A 19,643-nucleotide genomic window follows, 5' to 3' on the forward strand; every position below is an offset into this window, starting at 1 on the left:
GGTTGGGAAAGAGTAGAGAACATACTCAGGAAAACCCTCAATGAAAGAGGGGCAACCTTGACCCGCATTTCTTCATGGGGCTTGGATTCTGGAAAGAGAAGGAGGGTATTCCAGGCCAAGAAAACATGAAGAAAAGAAAAAGGAGGCAAAGTGTAGGCACATAGAGTTACTGGAGCACAAAGACACAGGACAGCATTAAAAGGTGGAAAGTGGGATGGGATGTAATTGCTTCAACATCTTTCCAGTTTTCTAAACACTGCATAATTTGTTTACTTCTGAAGTAAGTAATTTGTTTACAGCATCTTTTAGTGATGAAACAAAATAAGTGTTGTCACTGTTCTTTTTCTAATCTATTTAGCTTTCAAATACATGAGCCAGGGAGAAAAATAAAAGGAGTTTAAATACATTTTTATACATTTTTACCTGTCTGCCAGAATATAAGGATGAGAAGTTTGCCATGTGAGAGGCCTAAACTTCATAACCGTAATAAAACGACCCAGATTGTGAATTTCTTGGTTCTGATATTCTCCGTGTACCATTCCAGAAAGATAGAATAGCTTGGCACCCTAAATATTTTTTAAAAAAATTAAGAATTAAATCCATGTTGATACTGTGCCAAAGGTCCTAAATAAGACACAATTCGGAAAAGGGAGACCTCTTTTCAAACCCAATGTCCCAGAGCATGGCTGACTTCTTTAGGATGTATCCCATAAAGGACTTGCAGGGACAGACCACTCTACAGTCAAGCAGTGGCCAGGAGAGAGTAGTGAGACTCCTGAGCAGAGAGACAATTCTGTGTCTGTCATAGCTGGACTGGAAATGTCTATATCCAAGCTCATCTGTTGAAAGCATGTTCCCCAAGTGTAACTCCTCCAAATGCAGCAAGATTTGGAGGTGGGCCTTTAGGAAATGATCAGATCATATGGGCTTTGACTTTATCAGGGGGCCAATCTGATGGAATAATCCAGTAATTACTGAATGAATTACTGGGAAGTAGGACATAGGTAAATGAAGTATGTCACTGGGGTTGTACCCTGGAAGGGTCTATATTGTCCCCAGCCCTTTCCTCTTTGTTTCTTTCTTTGAGTCATGAGCTGGGTAGCCTTCCTCTGACACACCATTCTGCCATGCTGTTTGTGTGTAGAAGCCTGCTGACCAGGGACTAAACCTCTGAAACTATGAGCCAAAATAAATCTTTCCTCCTTGAAGTTGTTCTTATAATATACTTTGGTCACAGAGACAAAAGGATGACTAAAGATGTCCAACAAACCACAGAAGTATGGAACAGCGGAAGGAGTCGTCGTCCCTGGACCCTAACTAGGAGAAATTTCTGCCACACTTTATTAAATCATGACCTCACACAAAGCCAAACTGCCTGGTATAGGGGTACAAGGGCACATGATACAGGATAAGAAACTCAGAACAAAGACTCTTGAAGGAAACATTCTAAGGACCCAGCCCAGATACCTATAGAAAACTCAGGAGGTGAATCCTATAAAGATATTTATTACTATCCGTCTTCATTTTGTTTTAAAAGGATTATGTTAGTCCTCAATAATAATGCCTCTTCTTACCGGGTAGACTTCTGTCCAGAATCTGTGCTTTAATCGTTTCTTTGTCTTCTTCAGCTGCTTATTATGCTTAAAAGAGTCCAGGTGGGTGAGGACTCCCATGATTTTAGGAAAGCCATGTACTTGACAGATGTTTAGAAACTCAAATGTTTCCATTTCAAACCCAAAGCTGGCATCTATAAGCATCAGAACCTAAAAACAAAACGTAATTTCTCAAAAAAAACAAAAGTACCAGAAAAAAATAATTAAATTAAATTAAAAAAAAAGAAGCTACCAGGACACTGCAGACTAGGGACCAGCAAAGCATGGCCCATGGATCAATCCAGTCCACCCCAATTTTGTAACTGAAGTTCCACTGAAACATAACGATATTAATTTGTTCACATATTCTCAACAGCTGCTTCCCCACAACTGCAGTGTTAAGCAGCTGGAACAGAAATTGTATGATCCATAAGATCTAAAATATTTATTCTTTTGTTCTTTGCATGAAAGTTTGCTGACTCTAGCACTAGACTCAACTAAATGACTCTTAGGGAACACTCTGACAAAGAAATACCCTCTGACTGAACAATGCCAACCAGAGCATAAACTTCCATGTCAAAAATCTGGCTTTGATTGGTACATGCCTGTAATCTCAATAATTAGGAGGCTGAGATAAAAGGATCACAGGTTTGAGGCCAGCCTCAGCAACTTAACGAGACCTTAAATAATTAAAAGGGCTGGAAGTGCAGCTCAGATACAATGGCCCCTGAGTTCAATCTCCAATATCAAAAAAAAAAAAAAAAAAAAAAAATCTGGCTGCATGAGAAAGAACTCAGAAAAGGCTGGGTCTAATTCAGCTATTACCTGAGAAAGTCTGACTTCAAGAAATGAAGTTAAGCCAGGTGTGGAAATTCTAACTTCAAGAAATCAAGTTAATCTGGGCATGGTGGTGCACGCTTATAATCCCAGTACTTGGGAGGCTAAAACAAAAGGATTGAGGTTCCTGGACAGCCTCAGCTCCTTAGCCAAGTATGGAGTTACAGGCTTGTAATCTCAATACCTGAGAGGCTGACAGGAGGATCGCAGGTTCCCAGCCAGCCTCAACTACTTAGGCCCTCCGCAACTTAGTGAGCCCTGTTTCAAAGTAAAAAATAGAGCTGGGCATGGTGGCACACACTTGTAATCCCAGCATTTGGGAGGCTGAGACTGGAGGATCACGGTTCACAGACACCTTCAGCTATTTAGTGAGGCCCTCCGTAACTTAGTGAGACCCTGTTTCAAAATAAAGAACAAAAAATAAGGCAGGTGGTATAGCTCGGAGGTCAAATTCCCCTGAGTTCCATCACCAGACTTGCAAAATAATATACTAAAATAAAATAAAATAAAAAATAGGCTTTGAACCAGGTGTGGTGGCACACACTTGTAATACCAGCATTCAGGAGATTGAGACTAGAGGATCACAGTTAGTGGACAACCTCAGCTACTTAGTGAGGTCCTTTGCAACTCAGTGAGACCCTGTTTCAAAATAAAGAATAAAAAACAGGAGCCAGGTATGATGGCACACGCTTGGTAATCCTAGCATGTGGGAGGCTAAGACGGGAGGATCACAGTTCGCAGACAGCCTCAGCTATTCAGTGAGGTCCTTTGCAGCTCAGTGAGACCATGTTTCAAAAAATAAATTAATAGGCTGGGCGTGGTGGCGCACTCTTGTAATCCCTGCGCTTGAGAGGCTGAGACAGGAGGATCGCGCAGGTTCGAAGCCAGCCTCAGTTGTCTTGCGAGACCGTTTCCAAATAAAAATATAAAAATAGGTCTGGGAGCGTAGCCCAGAGGTAGAAGGCCCCTGGTTTCCATCCCCAATATCACCACCAATAAACAAACAAACAAATAACCAGGCGTGGTGGCACACGCCTGTAATCCCAGCATTCGGGAAGCTGAGACCGGAGGATCGCAGTTCACGGACAGACTTAGCTACTTAGTGAGGCCCTCTGCAACTCAGTGAGACTCGGTTTAAAAAAAAAAAAAAAAAAAAATATAGGACAGGGGATGTAGCTCAGAGGTCAAATGCCCCTGAGTTCGATACCCAGACCCGCAAAAGATAAAATAAGATAAAATAAAATAAATTAAAAAATAGGGCTGGGGTGTAGCTCAGATCCTCAGTTCTACACACACAAAAAACATGTTTTTTGGTAAGGCATTTGGAAGCCAAGAAACAAGTCTCAAAGAACAAAAAAGAAAGAAGAAAAAAGAGAAAAAAGAAAATATCTTATTTAAATTTTCTCATAGGAAAAAAAACAACTGTCATATTTTTCTTTGCTGGGAAGCACAAAAGCTCTACATCATGTGTGAATTTGTAACATGTAATTATTCAGAAATTATTGGCACAGCTTCAAAAATCTGCATCACTTTTACATCTTATTTTAAGAGTGTTCCTGGGGGACAAAGAACAAAATTTATAGCTCTTTGCCACCAAACTGCTGTCCTGAACTGTTGAGCTAGAAGCAACAATGAAAAAGGTATCTATTATGTTAGTTTAAAAGACAGTTAATAGAGTATCAGAAAGAATGAACATTCGCCAGGCATGGTGGCACACGCTTGTAATCCCAACACTGGGGAGGCTGAGATAGGAGGATCGTGGTTTGTGGACAGCTCAGCTACTTAAAGAGGCCCCCTGCAACTTAGTGAGACCCTGTTTCAAAATAAAGAATAAAAAGGCCAGGTGTGGTGGCGCACGCTTGTAATCCCCGCACTTGGGAGGCGGAGACAGGAGGATCACGCAGGTTAGAAGCCAGCCGCACTGGCTTAGGAAACCGTTTCCAAATTAAAAAGTATAAAAATAGGTCTGGGAGTGTAGCCCGGAGGTAGAAGGGCTTCCAGGAACCCCAGAACCACCAAAAACAAAAACAAAATAAGGAATAAAAAATAGGGATGGGGCATAGCTCGGAGGTCGAATGCCCCTGGGTTCCCTCTGCAGACCCACAAAAAAAAAAAAAAAGATAAAAAATAATGAACACCAAAATGCAACCGAAGATACAGGTTTGTCACATTCTCACTGCTGCCTACACTTCCCATTGATAAACTCTGACGTCGCTATGGCAACCAATATACTTATTTTGCCATCAAAACTAAGAGCAGAAGTTCTGACACCATTGTGTGGGGTCCCATCCTCACACAAGTTACTTATGAAAGGGTCTCTATTTTACATATGAAAAGTTCAGACAACGCCTAGTTACTTGGAAGGTGAATTGGAAGTTATATGACCTTAATTTATAGAAAACTGTTAGCATGGTACATAGGAGGGGTACAAGAAATGATATGTATTATTATACATCTGTGTGTGTGTGTGTGTGTGTGTGTGTGTGTGTGTGTGTGTGTGTTTTCTGATGAGCTTTTGTTAGCTATGTCCGTTAAGTTTTCTCTATCCTGTGGTTTGCTTATATCTTACCATGCATATGCCATTTTTATTTTAATAGTAACAATTACATATATCCTTCATAATATTCACCATTCCCTTAATAATTACAAAAACTTCTTCCCTTCAATATGGGATGAATAACCCAGGCTGCCTCTACTGACTTACCAGATCTGCTACTTTAGCCAGATCAATCATCATGTTAATGTCACATCCACATTCAATAATGGTGAGTCTGCGTTTTTTACCTATAAATGGAAAGATAAGAATTTCACTTTTTAAAAATCCTGAAAAGACATTGTTATCCCTAATTATCAATATTTAACTGTAACCAGTAAAACACCACAAATACGTATAGGAATGTGCTAGAAGTTCATCTTAATAGCAAAATGTTTTGCCTACTATTTTATTGGCAAAATAAAATAAATTCCATCTTGGCTTTCTGGCCATGTTTTCTCTTTAATTTTAAAATAATACCAAGTCTCGCCAGATAAGTCAAAGTGCTCAAATAGGTTAAAATTCTGACTGGAGAGGGTTCATATTAACTGTGAACCTGCCATTCAGTGGCAGGCCAATGCATTTACCTCTATCAAATTTTCCTGTATCCTTGCTATAACTCAAACATCCTCAAGTCTGATATGACATAATGTCCATGGAACAATATTTCTCCAAGAATATAAAAAGAAAATGGCCAAAGAAATAAGGATGTCCTGAAGACAAAGTTTCAATGACTATTTATCACTGTAATACTTTAAACTCTACCATCGCCATTTTGGGAATGTTTCATTTTCTCTCAAACTTGAAAGGTCACCATCAGCCGGGCGTGGTGGTGCACGCCTAAAATCCCCATGCTTGGGAGGCTGAGACAGGAGGATCGCACAGGTTCGAAGCCAGCCTCAGCTACTTAGGTTCTCAGCAACTTAGTGAGACCCTGTTTCCAAATAAAATATAAAATAGATCTGAGAATATAGCCCAGAGGTAGAAAGCTCCTGGGTTCCACCCCCAGTACCACCAAAAAAAAAAAAAAAAAAGGTCACCATCACTCAAAGTCTCGTAGGAAAATTAGATAAAATTCCCTTTCACTTTCACAAGAATACAGTGGTAAGGGAGAAAGCAAGAAAGCAGGTATACATGGTGCACAGGAAGTACTTACGATCTTTTTTTTTTTTTTTTTTTTTGGTGGTACTGGGGTTCCTGGAAACCCTTCTACCTCCAGGCTACACTCCCAGACACCTATTTTTTTTATATTTTTATTTGGAAACGGGGTCTCTTAAGCCAACAAGGCTGGCTTAGAACCTTCGCGATCCTCCTGTCTCTGCCTCCCAAGCGTGGGGATTATATAGCATGCTTATAATCAGAGTAATCAGAGTATAATCAAAGTAATCAGAGTAATCAGAATGAGGTACACCCTTGTATCATTAAACCTTGGACCTGATACTTTTCCAAAGCTATAGCCAACATAGAAAAAGCACAAAAGAGGAAATATGACATGACAATATTACTTTAATATTTTCCACTCAGGAAAACAACAAAGACATACAGGTCTCAAGTAAAAACACCTGCCATGCCAATTCTGGCAGCAGCCCCTACCTGACACAATCGTCACAGGGCCTCTGATCTCAGTCAACTTCTGCCTGGTAAAATTCCGAATCAGGCACTGTATCAAAGTGCTCTTTCCAACTTTTGGAGGCCCCATAACCACTACCACTATTGGTGGGGGCTCTAACGGCGTTCGATCAACAACTGGAATGTGATGCTTTTTTGTCTTTAAATCCTGGGTCCTATTTGTAAAAAGACAAATAAATTCACCATCAAGACAATAAAAGGTCTCAAACTTAAAGTACAAATTTTATAGGGAGAACAGATAATACATGAATACAATTGTGTGTGTGTGTGTGTGTGTGTGTGTGTGTGTGTGTGTGTGTGTGTGTGTGTATACTACTAGGAACTGAACTCAGGGGCATTCTATACCCAGCCTTTTTTTATTTTGAAACAGGGTCTCTCTAGTTTGCTCAAAGTCTTGCTACATTGCTGAGTCTGGCCATGAACCTGTGATCCTCATGCCTCCGCCTCCTAAGTACTGGGATTGCAAGCTGTACCACCACACCTGGCTTGTTGTTAACTTGTAAACTTCTGGCCCCAAGTCAAATAACTGCTCCTTAGTAAAAACATAAAAGGAAGACTTAGCTAATAGTTTAAAAGAAAACAAAAGGCAAACACTGAAGCAGTTTATCATAATAAAAACAGAGACTCTGAAATTAATTTGGCTGTCCTACTTACTGGTTATATGACTGGACGTAACTTGCTCTCTGAGCCTGTTTTCTTATCCATAAAATAAGGACAAATTAATTCCTACTGTCTTCAAGTTGAGGGGAGGATTTAAATCAGCAATGTAAGTACACTGCTGGTACATAGCCAGGACTCCCTAAAGTTACTTTAGTACTAGATATTACAATGTTAGTACTTTGTATTACAATTATATGAAAGATAATGGGAGCGAGAAGTGATGGCGCACACTTGTAATCCCAGTACTTGGGAGGCTGAGACAGGAGAATCCAGATTCATGGCCAACCTCAGCTACTTAGTGAGGCCCTGTGCAACTTAGTGAGACCCTGTTTCAAAATAAAGAATAAAAAGAAAATGAGGCTGGGGATGTAGCTCCATGGTAGAATGCCCCTGGGTTCAATCCCCAGTACCACACATAAAAAAAAAAAAAAAGATATTAGAGGACACACTGCTCACCATAAACTGTTTAGAGCATAGAAACAAACTTCATATAGCAAGTTCTACAAATTCCTTTCTCTTGGACAGAAATAGCAAACCATAGCAAAAAATAGTGGGGAGACATTAGAGGCAAGGCAGCTTCTAAGAAAGGATTCCCTCCCACCTTTTAGTAAAAGCATTACTGCATGCACATGTCCTTCAGAGCTAGATTAGACTGAGGTCAAATGTCACCTGAGAGACTCCTACCACTCAAGAAAGAGTGAAGATCCACCAGACTCCAGCTGGTCATACCTGTGAAAGGATCTAGCCATGCGCACAGCTGACTGAACTGCAAATGCTTTGGGGTTTCTCTTCCGGGCATCCTCTTCCTCTCCAAGTTGGAGATCCTGCAGATGGCGTTTCTTTTTCTTCTCAGCTTTAGGCCCACTATGTTTCTTTCTGTGTTTCTTCTGATCTTTAGTCTCCATCATGGCTATTTATCAACTCACAAATAACTTTAGCCTACATAAAATGGAGTGGGAACAGAGGTAAGTAATTTACAAACAAGGCAACCTGGGGCCTGGGAGAACAGTAAATTTCATTTATTTATGAACAAATTATGAATACAATGTATTTGAGCATTCACAGGGGTAAAAGCTACTTAACATCATCCTCAACTTCACTATTAGGCCAAAAAGTAGAAGTTACCTCTGCTAACATTACCTTTTATGCTTAAGTTACTTATTCAAAGCCAGGTGTGGTGGCGCATGCTTGTAATCCCAGAATTCGGGAGGCTGAGACTGGAGGATCACGGTTCGCAGACAGCCTCAGCTACTTAGTGAGGCCCTTTGTAACTCAGTGAGACCCAGTTTCAAAATAAAGAATAAAAAATAGGGCAAATGTCCCTGGGTTCCATCCCCAGGCCCGCAAAAAAAAAAAAAAAAAAAAAAAAAAAAAAGGTTGCTTATTCATTGTGAATATCAACATCAGCAGTATTCATTTTTGTAAAGAAAATATTTTCTACTGTACTTTCCAAAACAGTAACCATTAGCCACATGTAGCTTCTGAGAATTTCAAATGTACTTAGGTACACTAGACTTATAAAGTGGTATTTTTTAAAAAAAAGCATTTTTAGTCATCTGGGGATAGAACCCAGAGGCATTCTACCTGATATATCCCCTGCACTCTTTTTACTTTTTTGTTTTTAAACAGGAACTCACAGCCGGGCGTGGTGGTACACACTTGTAATCCCAGCTACTTAGTGAGGCCCTCTGCAACTCAGTGAGACCCTGTTTCAAATAAAGAATAAAAATAGGGTAGGGAGTGTAGCTCAGAGGTAGAATGCCTTTGGGTTCCATTATCAGACCCACAAAAAAATAAAATAAACAACGACTCAATAAGTAAGTTCCTGTGAGTCTCAGTAACTTTTTGAGACTGTCTTCAAATTTGTGATTCTCCTATCTCGAAAACTTAAAATTTTAATACAATGTTCAAAAAATGTTGAGTCAGGCATAATGGCACACACTTATAATCCCAGTATTTGGGAGGCTGAGACAGGAGGATTGGGGTTTGTGGATAGCCTCAGTTACTTAGTGAGGCCCTTTGCAATTCAGTGAGACCCTGTTTCAAAACAAACAATAAAAACTAGGGCTGGGAGTGTAGCTCAGAGGTAGAATGCCCCTGGGTTCCATCCTTAGTACCCCTCCCAAAAAAGAATAAAAAATAGGGCTAAGGGTGTAGCTCAGAGGTAGAATGCCCCTGGGTTCCATCCCCAGTATGATAAAAATAAAATTTAAAAAGTCTTTTTCTTTTGCAGTATTGGGGATGAAACCCAGGGGCATTCTGCCTTCGAGCCACACTCCCAGTCCTATTTTTTTTGGGGGGGCGCGGATCTGGGGATGGAACCCTGGAGCATTCGACCAACGAGCTACACCCCCTGCCCTATTTTATTATTTATTTTAAAACCGGGTCTCACTGAGTTGCAAACGGCCTCACTAAGTAGCTGAGGCTGTCTGCAAACTGCATCCTCTGGTCTCAGCCTCCCGGATTACAAGTGTGCGCCACCACACCCGGCTCCAGCCCTATTTTTTTATTCTTTATTTTGAAACAGGGTCTCAATGAGTTGCAAAGGGCCTCACTAAGTAGCCGAGGCTGTCCTCAAACCATGATCTTCATGTCTCAGCTTCCCAAATGCTGGAATACAAGCGTGCGCCACCACGCCCAGCTCAAAATAAAATTTAAAAAAATAAGAAAAAATGTAAGACCAGTGTGGTGGTGGCGCACCCTGGTAATCCCAGTACTTGGAAGGCTGAGACAGGATCCTGATCACAGGTTCGTAGCCAGCCTCGGCAATTTAGGTCCTGTGCAACTTAGGGAGAACCTGTTTCCAAATAAATTAAATAGGGCTGGGGGTTGTAAGTCAGAGGTAGAATGCCTCAGACTTTCATCCTCGGTACCACACAAAAAAAGTTAATAACCGTCCTGCCTCATGCAGTGGGCATTTACCCTAGCTACCAGAGATGTATAATCGTCCCTACTTGTGCCCACTCTCTTCCCCTCCCTCTTTTTGCCGGGAAAAGCACAAGACGGAGTCGGCAGAGTTGGATAAGGTCTAGATCATCAGTCAGGATTATCCTGCCTCAAAACGACCTCTCCCAGCCACTTACCCTCTGGGTCCCGGCTCTTGGCACGAATTCACCCTGCCACTCCCCCAAGGCCTCGGAGCACCTCTGGCAGGTACGAAACCTCTCCGTCCAGACTGTGCGGGAAGGATCTTAGCACGCACACGACGACTGCCGGGCACCCCACTGCCGTCACCTCCGCGAGAACGCGGGCTTTCCACGTTCACAGAGCCAGCGTTCTGTCCCGCGTGGAAGCCCCCGGAAGCGGAAGTTCACCCACCGCGCAGGCTCGCCGGAGGGAAACAAGGGCCAGAAGAGACCGGAAGCTGGCTCGTAATTGGCTGAGTACAGCGAAGGCGCGGCGCCGCCCCGCCCCGCCCCGGAAGCGCCCGCCCGGGACTAGCGCTAGGTGGGCTGGCCATGGTCCGGTGCGGCGACCGCGGACACCGCGCACCTGAGAGATTGCCGCAGCTGGGGGAGCCATTCCTTGTTCTTGAGGAAGACACGGCCTGGGGGTTTGTGGAGGTCTTTAGCACTCTACCGCCCTCGTTTGCCAGGACCTAGGGACTGAGTGGAAGGACAAACAGGCTCGCGCTTCTGCCTTCCTGGGACTCCGCCCGTTCGCACCTGAGGAAGGACCTTCCAATTCTATTCACACCCATCTCGGCTACTTGGGATACCTAGAAAGTTAGGTATGGTATTAGAAGATGGAGAGAAATTTCATCTGTGCACCGACGGCACAATCCTAATCTAATTACCGAGACCCTCCTCCCCTATGCTTTATTCTTTTCACAGCGAGCTTGTCTGGCCCTCTGCGTTCACAGGTATTCACCCTGCACACATCATATGCTCTGCCCTTACTGGGGAGGCTTCTTAACAGGTCACATACTTACCCTACCTGTGAAGGGTTTAGGATTTTGCCACTCCCTCAATACTACCCATCTACTTCTTGGAGATTTCGGTACACACGTAGATAATTCTCCTAACATCCTCTTGGCCCCAGAAGGCCCACTCTTGTCCTCTTCCTTCAGCATATCTTACACTTTGTCAAGTCCAAGATTGCAAGCAATCCCTGCACCACCCTAGCCTGTGCCAACACCTCCCCTTTCCAGTCCACTCCACCTAATGCCCTGAAACAAAAATTAGTGTATCCTTCCCAGCACCTCCAATGCAGAGCTCACTACCTATTCACTGTTTCTTCCACCGTTAATGACATCTCTTTCATCCCTAGGAAGCTAGCCTGCACTCCATGTCAGTTATTACCGCTGATCCCTTGCACACCTCAATTTATCCACTTCCCTGCCATGTTGTCAGTTGCTGGGTAAGATGGGAGCCCTGGATAAATCCAATTTTTCATCTGACCCATCCACAACAATGCATTGAAACATGGCTGGAGGGAAACAGAACCATGCCAGCCACCCTCACTTTAATAATTCTCTTTACATGACTTACCCAACCTCCCATTTTTTCCAACGAGTATTTCACACTTCCTCCTCTCTCTCCCATTCTTCCTTCCTGATCTGTCTTCCTTGCTCCCTGTTTGCTAAGAAAATGGAAGTGGTTACAAGAAGTCTTCCCCAGATTCCCCCACAATATTCACTCATCTGCCATTGCTTGCCTGCCTCTTTCTGTGCCTGAACCACTGCAGTGTGCACCTAGGGAACCCTGCAATGAAATCCTGGATCCTATTATCTCCTATTGCTCCAGAGTAGCACTCCATTCAGTCTGTTATTCTCTTTCCAACATCAAGTTTTTTTTTTCTTTCCTGCTTGACTATTTTCAAACTCCTCCTGACCAGGTTTCCTATACCAGTAATTGCATATTTTCTTTGCTTCCCTTTGCGGAAAACTTCACAAAATAATTCTCAAGCCAGGCGTGGTGGCGCACGCTTGTAATTCCAGCATTGGGAGGCTGAGACCCAGAGGCTCCTGGTTTGCAGACAGCCTCAGCTACTTAGTGAGGCCCTCCACAACTTAGTGAGACCCTGTTTCAAAGTAAAGAATAAAAAATACGGCACAGGATGTAGCTCAGAGGTCGAATGCCCCTGGGTTCCATTTCCAGACCCGCAAAAAAAAAAAAAAAAAAAAAAAAAAACCTCAAAAGCTGGGGCATGGTGACACACAACTATACTCTCAGCACTAAATAAAGAACATAAGTGTAGCTCAGAGGTAGAATGTCTCGTCTCTGGATTCAATCCCCTGAATCAAAATATAAATAAGTAAATATAAAAAACTTATCAATATATTATCTGGTTCCACAGAGGGAAAAATTTTTTTTTTTTTTTTTTTTTTTTTTTTTTTTTTTTTAGCAATACTGAGGATGGAAACCAGGGGGATTCTACCTCCAGCCCTATTTTTTTTTTTTATTCTGTATTTTGAAGCAGTGTCTCACTGAGTTGTAAAGGGCCTTACCAAGTAGCTGAGGCTGGCCGCTAACCACGATCCTCCTGTTTCAGCCTCCTGAAGGCTGGGATTATGTTCTTACGCCACCATGCCCAGCTCTCCACAGAGAAATTTTTAAAGAGATGAAACTTCTGCATTACACTGTGGTGGTGGATAGGAGACTACCCCCACCAAACTCACTTGAAAAACATATGAAACATTTAAAAACCAACCATAGGGGCGAGGGGCGGTCACACATGTCTATAATCACAGTACTTGGGAGGCTGAGACAGAAAGATTGCCAGTTCAAAGCCAGCCCCAGCAATTTAGCAAGATCCTGTTTGGAGATTTAAAAAATAGGGCTGAGAAGCCAGGCACGGTGGCACACGCTTGGCTTGTAATCCCAGCATTCAGGAGGCTGAGACCAGAGGATTGCTGTTTGTGGGCAGCCTCAGCTACTTAGTGAGGCCCTCTGTAACTTAGACCCTGCTTCAAAATAGAGAATAAAAAATAGGGCAGAAGGTGTAGCTCAGCGGTTGAATGCCCCTGGGTTCCATCCCCAGACCTGCAAAAAAAAAAAAAAAAAGGCTGAGGGTGTACCTCAGAGGATGAATGCCTCTGGGTTCAATTCCCAGTGCCCACAAACACATACACACAGTCAACCATATGAAAAATAATATTTAAGTCAACCAGAAAACCGGGCATGGTGGCGCATGACTAATTCCTATAGTTGGGAGGCTAAAACGAGGGTTGCAGATTCGAGGATAGCCTCAGCAAGTAGTGAGACTTATTAAGTGTGAAATCCTGTTTCCAAATAAAAAATAAAACTGGGCTGGGGAGAGCCAGGCGTGGTGGCACACGCTTGTAATCCCCGCGCTTGGGAGGCAGAGACTGGAGGATCGCGCAGGTTCGAAGCCAACCACGCGTGCTGGCTTAGGAGACCCTGTTTCCAAATAAAAGTGTAAAAATAGGTCTGGGAGTGTAGCCCGGAGGTAGAAGGGCTTCCAGGAACCCCAGTATCACAAAAAAAAAAAAAAAATGGGCTGGGGATGTGGCTCAAAGGTAGAATGCCAGCCAGGCGTGGTGGTGCACGCTTGTAATCCCATTACTTGGGAGGCTGAAACAGAAGGATCATGCAGGTTCGAAGCCAGCCTCAGCTACTTAGTGAGGCTCTCAGCAACTTAGTGAGACCCTATTTCCAAATGAAATATAAAATAGGTTTGGGAGTGTATCCCAGAGGTAGAATGCCCCTGGATTCCATCCCAGTACCACCCCCTCCAAAAAAAAAAAAAAGTAGAATGCCTCTCAGTTCAACCCCTAGTACCACAAAAAAAGGAAGTCTAGGGATTCCAGAGGGAAATGCAGACTGAAAATTAGATATCTAACAATTCAAAATGTATGATATAATACCAAGGAATTGACTTGAGTAACTTTGGAAAATATTGACTGGAAACTGAAAAGCTAAAAAGAATGGCATGTATTCCTATTGGTAAAAAGTATTTTACAAAATGGTACATGCTACCATTTCAGAACTGGTTTTACTTTTATATTGCAGTATATTGCAAAGTGAATGGATATTGGTTGGCAAGAGCCAGAGTTTTTACTATTGGAGAGAGACTTCACAGGAATCAAGCGAAGACTGGAATGAATTATGTTGTGATGGCATAGAGTCAAGGTGTGTGTGTGTGTGTGTGTGTGTGTGTGTGTGTGTGTATTTGTGTGTGTTTCTAACTCTGTCCACCTAAATAGCCCAGAAGCAATAATACTCCTGTAGCAATGACCACACCCAGCTCTCACATCTTGGTTGTCTTTTGTTGTTTGTGTTTGATGTTTATTTTGTGGTACTGGGGATGGAATGCAGGGGCATTCTACCTCCAAGCTACACCCCAGCCCTATTTTTTATTATTTATATTTTATTATTTTGAAATAGGTTCTCACTGAGTTGTAAAGGGGCTCACTAAGTAGCTGAGGCTGTCCACAAACCTGGATCCTCCTGTCTCAGCCTCCCAAATACTGGGATTACAACTGTATGTCACCACACCCGGCCATACATATGATTTGAAGATGTTTTCCTCATCCTACAGTTTTCTTACCACTGTATTTATTCATTCATTCATTCATTCATTCATTCTACCTCTGAGCAACAGCCCTAGCCCTATTTTTTTATTCTTTATTTTGAAACAGTCTCACTGAGTTGCAAAGGGCCTAAGTAGCTGAGGCTGTCCGTAAACCTAAGTAGCTGAGGCTGTCTACAAACCTGGATCCTCCTGTCTCAGCCTTCCAAATGCTGGCATTACAAGTATGTGCCACCATGTCCACTCTTGTCACTCTCTTGATGGCATCCACTGATGCACAAATTTTCAAAATTGATAAATTCAACTGAAGAGAGATTGGTATCTTAATATTCTCAGTCTATTGGTATATGATTTCTTGAAATTTTCTCACCAATATTTACTATTTATTTATTGTACTGGGAAATGAACCCAGGGGCATTCTACCATTGAGCTATACCTCCATCCTTTTTTTTTTTTTAATTGGTTCTCAATAAATAGTTGAGGGCCTCACTGAGTTGCTAAGGCTGGCCTTGTACCTGTGATTGTCCTGTCTCAGCCTCCAAGTTCTGAGATTATAAACATACAACACAACCAGTTCTCACCAATATTTTTCAGTTTACAGTATAAATATCTTCTCTTAAGATTTATTCCTAAATATTTTTTATGTTTCAGTAATGAATGGTATTGCATTTTTATATTAAATTTTTATTTATTGATACTACCTAGAAAAAATGCTAAAAACCTTTTGTCATGGAAATGTGAATGAAAACCAGTGTGATACCACTTCACATTTTAGGGTTGGCAATATTTTTTGGGGGGTACTGGGTATTGAATCTAGGGGAATTGTACCTCCAAAGCGCACCCCCAGCTCTTTTTATTTATTAGTATCAATTTTTTTTGCAGTATTGGGGATTGAACCCAGGGGGATTCTACCTCTGAACTACACCCCCAGCCCTATATTTTATTATTTATTATTTTAAAACAGGGTCTTATTAAGTTGGTGAGCTTTGATACTACAATCCTCCTATCACAGCCTCCCGAGTTCTGGGATCATAGGTTTGCACTACAGCCTATCCAGGAACAAGTATTTCTTTAAGTAGAATGTACTATAACACAAAAGAAAATACCAAAGTATGTTACAGGTAAATGTTTCATGAAACAGAAAATTAGGTAAATTGTTGTATTTTTCACACACAGTTCCTGAAATTCGTGCTTGGTTCTTCCCTGAGTGTAGGTTTGAGGCCAGCATCATCAAATTAGCAAGATTGTAGGCAACCCGGCAAGATCCTGTCCCAAAATTAAAAATAAAAATGTCTGGGGGTGTGCATTGGAGGTAGACTCCCCCTGGGTTCAATCCCAAGTAGCATACATACAAACAATAAATAAAATCAAACCATCCCTCTTTTACTATTCTAATTATTCTTCATAACATTTAACACCAATGTCTCCCTTGCAAATCTATGTGTTTGTGTTTGTGTGTGTGTGTGTGTGTGTGTGTGTGTGTGTGTGTTTAAACTGACTTTGAATAGATCTTAATCCAAGTGTTATTTTCTTGATGTAACTGGTGGCAAGAACACAGACCTTCTGGCCCATGGTGGCTTACCAATGAGAGTACGCTAGAATGGTTTCTCACTGGCCTATTTTGGAAAAATGGGATCAATACCAATACAGACCAGGAAGAGAGAGTACCATCTGGGGCAAATGCTGACTCTATGCGAACAAAAGCGGGTTTTTCTACTATAAACGTGTTGAAAAGTCGCATTGAGCAGACAAAAGCAATAGACATGTTTTGTCTAAGGACATGGTAATAACATGACTATTAGATCACTAAGAAAAAGATGAATAAGATGTATGACTACAATGCACCAATAAAAAAAGAAAGAAAAAGGAAGAATAAAACAAACACTACAAGGGCACCTGGGTATTTATTTGAAAGAATGCAGAGCGACTTACCTCACATTATGTATAATAAGGAATGCCACAGAGACACATGAATAATGCAGTTTAACTGTATTATATATGTCAAAAGACAGAAGTACCTGCTACAAAGCTCAGTCCCAAAGGAAATATACTCATACCAATATGAAAACACAACAAAACAGAAACAATTAACTTTCAACTAGTATCACAACTTTATTTCTAATACTGAACCTTTTACATAGGGATTTACAGAAAAGGAAAACACTGTATTGCTTAGTTTACATTTTCCCCACCCACTCTCTCCCCCTTGGCTGTGCCCACCTCCATGCTCACCTGCAGATGAATATGACTGGGTTCTTCAGAGGGAGATTCTATCAAATTTGTGCCACCATTCTGATCGTGACAATACTTCCTCCATGACAGAAGCTCTAACTGGGCTCTGGGAATTATGTTTCCCTTGTCCACTTGAGGACTCAAATAGGAATGCATTCCTGCAGCTAATAGTCTCTAGGTGTGTAATATCCCTTGTTTCTGGCCCACATCACTGTAATAAGTCTGCCATTAAAATCTTTTCAGTTGGAATGTACTTTTTACATCAGAAAGAACCATGGTTTATACAAACACCCATCCCTGTATCAACTTGCAAAAAAAAAAAAAAAAAAAAAGTTCTTCCCCCCAAATCACTATATAGAACTTGTTAAGACTTAGAAATGTGTTCCTCTGTATCAGCTGAAGTGCCTTCATAATACAGAGTCCCAGGACAGCAGGTGCAGAAAGTTCAGTAGCTCACAATGTCATTTCTGGGCCAGCTTTTCCCATCTTGTACACTGTCATTTTTAGGCCTCTGCCCTTTGGGGACACAAACTATAAGCCAACATCAAATACAGACATGAAGAAGTCCAGTAGAAGTGGGACAATCTCTTCTCATGTCACATCTAGTGTCATGACAATTTTTTATCACTGAGATCTTTCCCCGAAGTACTGCAAACTCTTCCCTAAGAACCTCATTGCTTGCAATGTTCATCCAACAAAATCATTAGAATGGAATTTCCATGACTAGCTTGAACTAATTTGGATCTACCCGCTATATGCCCCGGGGGAAGGATGAACAGAGAGAAAATTTGGCTCAGAAAAGTAGTAGTAGATGGGCAGTGCTCTTTAGAATTGCTTATGAATATGTTCCCAGGAAGCATAAGGAGCAATGAAACAAAGGAAGCGGGAACACCACATGACACTATAACACTAAATACAAGTACACGGTGTCTGGGCTTACACAGAACTAGTTACATATATCATGCCTGGAGCCACAGTGAAATACCAAGAGCTGAAAGGGCCATTTTGTTACATACCACCATATTTTGTAGAGCGCAGGGAGTATTACCATTTAAAACTGATGTTAATATTAACCTTTGTACTCTTTTTATAATATTGGTTGACCCATAAATACCTGAAAAGCCTCAGAAAAACAGTTTGACTTCTTAAAGGGGTAGTTTGGTAATAATGGCCATATTCACTCAGACATGCCAGGAAAGAGTTAAAAGTAGGTGATATGGTTCTTTGTATAATTATTTCACTTAAAATATATATTGAAGCCAAGTGTGGTGGTAAATGCTTATAATCCCAGCATTTGGGATGGTAAGAAGGTGGATTGTAGTTCTTGGATAGCCTCAGCTATTTAGTGAGGCTCTTTGCAACTCAGTGAGACCCTGTTCCAAAATAAACAATCAAAAATCGGGCTGGGAGTGTAGCTTGGAGATAGAATGCCCCAGGTTTCACCCCCTGTACTGCAATTGTTTTTTAATTTTAAAAATTAAAAAATACACATATATACATGTTTATGTATGTATGTATTGAAGCCAGGAATAGTAGAACACACCTGTAATTCTAGTATGTGGGAGGCTGAGACAGGAGAATCACAGGTTCAAAGCCAGCCTTAGCAATTTAGTAAGGCCTTCATAACTTAGCAAGACCCCATTTCCAAATAAAATATGGAGCCGGGTATGGTGGTACATGCTTGTAATCCCAGCATTTGGGAGGCTGAGACAGGAATATCATGGTTCACAGACAGCCTCGGCTACTTAGTGAGGTCTTCTGCAATTCAGACCTTGTTTCAAAATAAAAAAAAAAAAAAATAGGGCTGGGGGTGTAGCTTGGAGTTAGAATGCCCCTGGGTTCCATCCCCAGTACCACAAAAAATAAAAAATAAAATAGGGCTGAGGGTGAGGGTGTAGCTTGGAGGTAGAACACCTCTAGGATGAATCCTTAGCACCAAGGGGAAAAAAAAGAAACTGAGCAGGGCATGGTAGTGCATACCTGTAATACCAGTACCTGGAGGGCCGAGACAGGTAGATCACAGGTTTAAAGCCAGCCTTAGCAATTTAACAAGGCCCTCAGCAACTTAATGAGACCCTGTTTCAAAATAAACACAATAGGGCTGGAGGTACTTTTCAGAGGTAGAATGCCTCTGGGTTGAGTCCCCAGTACCAAAAAAAAAAAAAAAGAGCAAAAAACATATACTGGCTAACCTATAGAGAGACTGGTAGTATTTAGAATTGGACTGGATCAGAGGTAGTTAAAAACCTCACAAAACATCTTTTGGCTTCTTTTACTGAAGAGGCAGTTCAGTAATAATGGTCATTTATTTCAGGAAACAGAGTAAGGGAGGTGATTTGAACTTTAAATCTGCCAAATATAAACAGAGTTGTGCTGGTAAACATTAGACAACAGATTCTCTGAGAAAATAAATACCCTGATATGTAGATTCTGCCAATTTTCATGGTATAAATATTCCAACTAAGGCTAAGCTACCAACGTGATAGCACTGAATGTGAGTCAAGAAGAGACTACACAAGTGTGTAGCAGCACACCACTAAGCTACAGTCTCACCATACAGATTCCAATATGTAAGTAACCACAACTAATAACGAAATGGAGCAAAATCATTAGGATTCGACGAGTGATGAATATTTATTACCTTTGTTATTAAAATAATTTTACAC

At 41.5% G+C, this 19,643-nt stretch overlaps 1 protein-coding gene across 1 annotated transcript in view; it reads right to left on the reverse strand.

Annotated features, from left to right (window-relative positions):
- BMS1 (BMS1 ribosome biogenesis factor) overlaps nt 1-8,156 on the reverse strand; it is a gene marked incomplete at both ends in the record, with an annotated part of 61,436 nt that extends 53,280 nt beyond the window's left edge. Inside the window, 5 exons of the mRNA XM_080699381.1 lie at nt 424-566; nt 1,575-1,763; nt 5,134-5,213; nt 6,556-6,746; nt 7,981-8,156. Coding sequence (XP_080555507.1) covers nt 424-566; nt 1,575-1,763; nt 5,134-5,213; nt 6,556-6,746; nt 7,981-8,156 — 779 coding nt within the window. The remainder of the gene's footprint in view (nt 1-423; nt 567-1,574; nt 1,764-5,133; nt 5,214-6,555; nt 6,747-7,980) is intronic.
- Nucleotides 8,157-19,643: the final 11,487 nt, after the last annotated feature.

The sequence above is a fragment of the Muscardinus avellanarius genome (genome assembly GCF_963383645.1).
Source record: "Muscardinus avellanarius genome assembly, chromosome: 7".
NCBI classification, from domain to species: Eukaryota; Metazoa; Chordata; class Mammalia; order Rodentia; family Gliridae; genus Muscardinus; species Muscardinus avellanarius.